The sequence below is a fragment of the Ranitomeya imitator genome, chromosome 1 (assembly GCF_032444005.1).
Source record: "Ranitomeya imitator isolate aRanImi1 chromosome 1, aRanImi1.pri, whole genome shotgun sequence".
Lineage (NCBI taxonomy): Eukaryota > Metazoa > Chordata > Amphibia > Anura > Dendrobatidae > Ranitomeya > Ranitomeya imitator.
Genome location: NC_091282.1, coordinates 449,634,407 through 449,642,415, shown reverse-complemented (window position 1 = coordinate 449,642,415; position 8,009 = coordinate 449,634,407). Strand labels below are relative to the sequence as shown.

General features: G+C 43.7%; 1 protein-coding gene across 1 annotated transcript; it reads left to right on the top strand.

The window, feature by feature from the left end:
- Window positions 1-1,811: 1,811 nt before the first annotated feature.
- LOC138671705 (uncharacterized) lies at window positions 1,812-7,567 on the top strand. Its single transcript, XM_069759882.1, has 2 exons — window positions 1,812-2,047; window positions 3,247-7,567. Exon 2 carries the CDS (start codon window positions 5,081-5,083, stop codon window positions 7,565-7,567), a length of 2,487 nt encoding a protein of 828 aa, XP_069615983.1. The 5' UTR covers window positions 1,812-2,047; window positions 3,247-5,080.
- Window positions 7,568-8,009: the final 442 nt, after the last annotated feature.

Genomic DNA, 8,009 nt, shown 5'->3' with positions numbered 1-8,009 from the left:
AGTATGGGCACTCAAAAAGTTACAACCATATTTGTATGGACGACAGTTTTCCCTCCTAACGGACCATAATCCCCTAGTCTGGCTTAATCGGGTCTCTGGAGACAACGCCAGATTACTACGGTGGAGTTTAGCCCTACAACCTCTGGATTTCACCATCCACTACAGACCCGGCAAACAAAACGGTAACGCCGATGGACTAAGTCAATAAACGGAACTCGTACCAACCCCATAAACTTCGGTCATCCCCAAACCGATCCGTTAAGGATCAGACTGTGTATGCCGATCGCGTCGCTGAAAAGGGGAGCCGTGTTACAGAACCCCCCAGCACCAAGAATGTTATGCAGTATATGTATGTATAATAGTTTCCATGTGAAATGCATCAGTCCACAGGCTGCGCCCCTGGACAAGATATTCTCTTTCTGACCTCCCCCCACCTTTGTAATTCCCACAGTAAATATCGGCAGGCTCCGGCCCCCTGCGGCTATTTTAATGTGTGTCTGGCCTGCTGTTTTCCTATTGGCCTGCCCTGTGTTTCTGTGTTATATATTCTGTGTGCTGAAAATAAAGGGTGTTCTTAGACTGGAAATACGTGGAGAAGCAGTCAGCTTTTATATGCTCTCACGTAATCAAGGAATTCCTGCCAGTGTCCTTCATTCAGAATCTAGCAAAAGCAGAGTGGACCTCCTGAAACACAGGGGGTGCTGAAAGAGGTACTCCAGCACAGTAGGCCCCGTTACAGTGGTCAAAGAGATTCCGTTTCTGGGTTATTTCTTATCCTCCACAGGTTTTCGTATGGATCCGGCTAATGTAAGGGTGGTCTTGGAGTGGGATCGTCCTAAGGACCTTAAGGCTTTACAGAGGTTTTTAGGTTTTGCTAATTTCTATCGTAAATTTATTAAAGACTTTTCTGTGGTAGCCAAACCATTGACAGACATGACCAAAAGAGGCACGGATTTCTCCGTATGGTCCAGTGCGGCCAGTAAAGCTTTTGAAACTTTGAAAGAGTGTTTTTCCACTGCACCCATATTAATACAGCCTGATATCACTCAGCCATTTGTGGTAGAGGTGGATGCCTCTAAGGTAGGGGTGGGAGCTGTATTGTCTCAGGGGATTTCTCAGAGTAAGTGGCGTCCGTGTGCATTTTTCTCGAGAAAATTATCTTCTACGGAGAAGAATTATGACATTGGTAACAGGGAGTTGTTGGCAATTAAATGGGCATTTGAGGAATGGCGTCATTTTTTGGAGGGAGCACTTCATCCTGTCATGATGATCACAGATCACAAAAATCTGTTATATTTAGAATCTGCAAAGCGTCTTACACCTAGGCAGGCAAGGTGGTCTCTGTTCTTTGCCAGGTTCAATTTCTACATAACGTACCGGCCAGGAAACAAGAATGTCAAGGCTGATGCATTATCCCGTTGTTTCCCGGGGGGTGGGGATAATTGTGAACCAGGTCCTATACTGAAGAAGGGTGTAGTAGTCGCCGCAATTAATTCTGATCTTGAGAAAGAGGTGGTAGAGGTTCAGGGGGACGCCCCAGCAGCCTGTTCGTTAGGTAAACTTTTTGTTCCAGCTAATTTCCGTCTCAGGGTCATAAATGAGCATCATGACTCGGTTTTGGCCGGGCACTCTGGAAGTAAGGTTACCACGGACCTACTCACTCTGCGTTTTTGGTGGTCTGGGGTAAGACATGATGTACAGGAATATGTCGCTGCCTGCAGTGTGTGTGCGTGTTCCAAGTCCTCTCGTTCTCACCCGTCTGGGTCTTGTGCGCCCTCATACGCCAACCTTTTCCTGGGGCTGTGGGAACGTGAGGTTGTCCACAACACTGAGGGTATTGACGCCGTGGTCTCATGGTCTCGCTATATAGATGATGTATTATTCATTTGGCAAGGTTCTGAGGCCTCTCTGAATTCCTTCCTTAATAGGTTGAATAATAACCATCTGAACATCAACCTTACATGGAAGTACAGTAGAGATAAAGTGGAATTTCTGGATGTGGCTCTTGTGAAGGATGGTGAAGGATTTATCTCCACGAATGTATTCCGTAAGTCCACCGCTACTAATGCTTTGCTGCATGCGACATCATCGCACCACCCCCAGACATTCAAATCAGTGCCTATTAGCCAATTTTTGCGCATTAGGCGTATCTGTTCTGATGACCATAGTTTTGAACAGCAAGCTATGATCCTCAAGAGTAATCTCCAACAACGAGGATACAATCATAAAGTTATTCGGGCAGGCTACAGAAGGGCCAAGTTTGCATCACGTGACATGCTGTTGGCCCAAACTGGACATAAGTCCTCTAGTAGACACCAGGAGAACGTACCTGTCCGTTTTATAACCTCGTTTAATTCCGAATGGAGGGTAATATCGGATGTCTTGAGGAAACACTGGCCTGTGCTACTGGCAGACGATGATGTGGCTACACACATCTTGGATTATCCGTCTGTCACTTGGCGCAGGTCCAAGAATCTGAAAGACATGCTGACAAACAGTCATTATGTGGCACCTCAAAAAACGTTTTTCTCTGAGAGGACTGGCCCTAGATGGGGATCATTCCAATGTGGAAATTGCTCTGCATGCCAATTCATGGAGAGAACCACCACATTTGGCAATAGTAGTGGGGATAGAGTATTTTCCATTACCCACTTTATTAATTGTAGGACAGACAACGTGATTTATTTTGCCAGATGTGCGTGTGACCTAATATACATAGGCATGACTACACGTGAATTACGTGTACGCATCTTAGAGCATGTACGGGACATAAAAAATGGAGCCACGGCATTGGATATAGAGGCTTTAAAAACCATACCCAAGCACTTTAGAAAGTATCACAATAGCAATCCTAAAACTTTCAGAGTGAGGGGGATTGACCGGGTGCAGTTGGGTATTAGAGGTGGGAACTATAAGAAGGAACTATTGAAAAAAGAGACTAGATGGACAGTAGATCTGGACACTTTGGCCCCTAAAGGGTTAAATGAGTACATCAGCTTCAAATCTTTCCTAGGCTAGCGCGAATTTTATTTTTGTTGTTGTTGTTTATTTGACTCTATCTTATGTTCTAGTTTTTATTCTATTTATTATTTTTTGTGTTTCCCCTCTTTTTCTTATCTTTTCCCTTTTTCCTCTTTCCCCTACGGCTTTGCAGTCTCGGGCCACGCATGGGTATACCATGTGGAGCGGCAGTATCTGTATATTTTATGTGCATAATTATGATTTCTGTCCTTACTTTATCCATAGTGTCGTTTTTACACTGTTTGGTGACTTTTGGCCAAGCCTGACCATACTAAGGATCATCTCGCATGTATGGTAATGCAAGCACTACCGCTGGACAACAGAGATATGCTCAAGATACAATGAAGAAACTATTTATGTATGGTCAAAGCATCTTTTTTCGGACTATTTGTTATATTATGCGTGCTCCTGTGGTAGCCATTTAGTTAGTATCGGGGTGATTTACATTATTTGCAGTGGAGTATGTCCTAGCTCCGTTGTTTTTTCTGTATGTTATTTCCCATATATATTCACCATCTCTGAGTGGTGATATTGGTCCCATATGGCGCATGTAGGTGGGCTACTTACTAGGGGGCTGTAGTCTTTATTGTGGGGAAGGTGGATGTCCGGCTTTTAGTTTCACTTTTTGTCTGTGTGACAGCATCTCCTTGTTATACCTGTGTGCGCACGGCGCGCATGCGCTGTGGGGCCGCCGTGGGGAAGCGCTCTTTTTATGTGCTCCGTCGTCTTGGTTACGTGTGCGGTCACATGACCGGCGCACGTGACCGTATGACGTGCACATCGAGCGCGGTCCCCTCTGGTGACGCCGCAACATGGCGCCGGTGCGCCGCTATGCAGGTGCTGGACATCTGTGGATCAGTGTTCAGTATATAAGGGCGGCAACAACAAGTACATATCACCTCCTGACGAAGCTGCCGTTGCAGTGAAACGCGCGTCGAGGTGTGCTCAGCCAGTACGACCCCTCCCTCCTTGGTGCCAGGATGACCACAGGTAGATATTACTTCTAGCTGCTAGCCTTTCCCTATTCTTTTGGTGACTCACACGTCTATGTTGATACTGTTATATTGGAGTGTAGGAATAGCATCTAGTCCTGTGGGATCATTATTTTTCTGGTACCATTGAGGGATTTATTAGCTGATTATGGTCACTTTTTTGACCTGTTATGTGATATATGTTAGAGGGTTATACTAGTTTGGAGCTTCTGTTCTGACCCTATATCCGTTTATTTTAACGTCTCACCAGTGTGTTATATTATATTATATATATGATCTATATGTATTTTTAGATTTTTTCTAATAAAGTTGTGGTTTTAATATTATTGCTTTGATCCAGAGTCTTCATAGTTCTTTATTGGTGCATAGTGTTTGTTTATGAAGGGATCTTGTCACTGGATATGAGGGTGTGTTGCCTTATACTATTTATGTTGATCTGTGTTTACAGATACCTCTAGTTCTGAATATATGGACTTCCGCAAACGTGATAAAGCCTGGATTAACCAGTTAGGGGTCCTGTTTGGTGAGAAGCAAGGGTCAGATTCGGAAGCCGGTGATGTGAAGGATTTGAAAGCTAACATCAAAAACCTACTCCACAAACGCACTAAGGTGTGGTGGAATAAGGTGTCACTCGAGAACTATCTCCATAAAGAAATTATCCCTAGGGGGCTAAGAGTCCAGATCTATCCCACATCGGATTGTGATGTAGCATTTGCTAATAAGTGGGAAGATACGTTGTCTAAATGTTCACGCACACTGTTGGAGTTATTGATTGGGTCTGACAAAAAGAAACTAGAAAGTGTGGAAAGCGAAATAGATATATTGAGAACAAAAATACAGGCCATTCTGACGGTTGATGAATGTAATAAATTTGACAAAGAGATTGAGGCTGAATTAAACAAATGGGAACAGGATATTCAGGGCCAAAAGATAAAGAAATTTCATAGAGACCAGCAAGACTACGAGCAGAAGAGAGTATATAGGTGGCATTTTGCCAATAACAAAAAATCTGATCGTAGACAACACTCAAGATCCTCGTCAATTGTGTCGACACTATCTGAAGAATCATGTGGAGAATCTTTTTTAGACAAACGGGGTGGGGTAGGAGAAGGACGACGGGCAGAACAACCACCCCAAAAAACCGCCACCCCATTTCTCCCTATGCGCACAAGGAACTCAACAAGGAGAGAGAGACGACAGCAGCGGTACTAAAGGTAATTAATCTCTCAGATAGAGTACTCACGCCAACACAAACACAAGTGCTGGAGAAGGGGTTGACGTTTGCCCCAGTGGCTTCGTTCAACTCCTTCACCATGATCAAAGATCTAGAACTTTTTGCCAGAAAACTGAACTTTAAAAAGTACTTTGCTAACCAGACTAAGAACATCTCTCCCTCTGATATTGAAGCCCGTACTCTGTCTGATCTTGAGGATCTCCTTATTGAACAGGAGACACATGGTCAGGTGGGGGTTCCTACACATCTGCATGGCCAATCACAACATTTCCCCCCTAATGGGATATGTCCCAATGTTGACATTTTTGTTAAATTGGTTAAGAGAGATATTCTCCATATCTCTAAAAAACCTACACAGTATAATCTATCAGCAGCTCAAAATAGAGCCATCAATGAACTTAAGAAAATGAAGGACATAGTGATAAAGCCTGCTGATAAGGGGGGAAATGTTGTGGTTTGGCCAGCAGATATGTACGAACGTGAAGCATTTAAACAGTTGAATATGGCACACTGCTATAGGCGGCTAACAGTGAATCCACTTGAGAACTACAAAATGGAACTGGATCAGATACTCAAGTTGGCTAAAGAGGATGGTATCATCACTACCAAGATGATGGAGGGACTTATGGTGGAATTTCCCATAGTCCCTACATTTTATCTAACACCGAAAGTGCATAAAGACACAACCAACCCGCCTGGCCGGCCCATAGTGTCAGGCATAGGGAGTCTTACGGAAAAAATCTGTAGATACATTGACTTTTATCTTCAGCAGTGTGTGGAGACCCTGCCATCCTTCATAAGAGACACGACAGACATCCTCAACCGCCTGAATGGCATACAACTTGAAGAAAATATGTACCTAGTGACATGTGACGTTGAGTCGCTCTACACGTCTATATGGCATGACCATGGGATCGCGGCGTCCAGATTTTTTCTTGGCATGGCTCATACTGATGAGCGCCTCTGTTGTTTTATTCTGGACTTGTTATATTTTTCCCTCACACATAATTTTTTTATTTTTAAGGACCGCTACTTCCTACAGCTCCAGGGAACGGCGATGGGGGCGACTTGTGCGCCCTCATACGCCAACCTTTTCCTGGGGCTGTGGGAACGTGAGGTTGTCCACAACACTGAGGGTATTGACGCCGTGGTCTCATGGTCTCGCTATATAGATGATGTATTATTCATTTGGCAAGGTTCTGAGGCCTCTCTGAATTCCTTCCTTAATAGGTTGAATAATAACCATCTGAACATCAACCTTACATGGAAGTACAGTAGAGATAAAGTGGAATTTCTGGATGTGGCTCTTGTGAAGGATGGTGAAGGATTTATCTCCACGAATGTATTCCGTAAGTCCACCGCTACTAATGCTTTGCTGCATGCGACATCATCGCACCACCCCCAGACATTCAAATCAGTGCCTATTAGCCAATTTTTGCGCATTAGGTGTATCTGTTCTGATGACCATAGTTTTGAACAGCAAGCTATGATCCTCAAGAGTAATCTCCAACAACGAGGATACAATCATAAAGTTATTCGGGCAGGCTACAGAAGGGCCAAGTTTGCATCACGTGACATGCTGTTGGCCCAAACTGGACATAAGTCCTCTAGTAGACACCAGGAGAACGTACCTGTCCGTTTTATAACCTCGTTTAATTCCGAATGGAGGGTAATATCGGATGTCTTGAGGAAACACTGGCCTGTGCTACTGGCAGACGATGATGTGGCTACACACATCTTGGATTATCCGTCTGTCACTTGGCGCAGGTCCAAGAATCTGAAAGACATGCTGACAAACAGTCATTATGTGGCACCTCAAAAAACGTTTTTCTCTGAGAGGACTGGCCCTAGATGGGGATCATTCCAATGTGGAAATTGCTCTGCATGCCAATTCATGGAGAGAACCACCACATTTGGCAATAGTAGTGGGGATAGAGTATTTTCCATTACCCACTTTATTAATTGTAGGACAGACAACGTGATTTATTTTGCCAGATGTGCGTGTGACCTAATATACATAGGCATGACTACACGTGAATTACGTGTACGCATCTTAGAGCATGTACGGGACATAAAAAATGGAGCCACGGCATTGGATATAGAGGCTTTAAAAACCATACCCAAGCACTTTAGAAAGTATCACAATAGCAATCCTAAAACTTTCAGAGTGAGGGGGATTGACCGGGTGCAGTTGGGTATTAGAGGTGGGAACTATAAGAAGGAACTATTGAAAAAAGAGACTAGATGGACAGTAGATCTGGACACTTTGGCCCCTAAAGGGTTAAATGAGTACATCAGCTTCAAATCTTTCCTAGGCTAGCGCGAATTTTATTTTTGTTGTTGTTGTTTATTTGACTCTATCTTATGTTCTAGTTTTTATTCTATTTATTATTTTTTGTGTTTCCCCTCTTTTTCTTATCTTTTCCCTTTTTCCTCTTTCCCCTACGGCTTTGCAGTCTCGGGCCACGCATGGGTATACCATGTGGAGCGGCAGTATCTGTATATTTTATGTGCATAATTATGATTTCTGTCCTTACTTTATCCATAGTGTCGTTTTTACACTGTTTGGTGACTTTTGGCCAAGCCTGACCATACTAAGGATCATCTCGCATGTATGGTAATGCAAGCACTACCGCTGGACAACAAAGATATGCTCAAGATACAATGAAGAAACTATTTATGTATGGTCAAAGCATCTTTTTTCGGACTATTTGTTATATTATGCGTGCTCCTGTGGTAGCCATTTAGTTAGTATCGGGGTG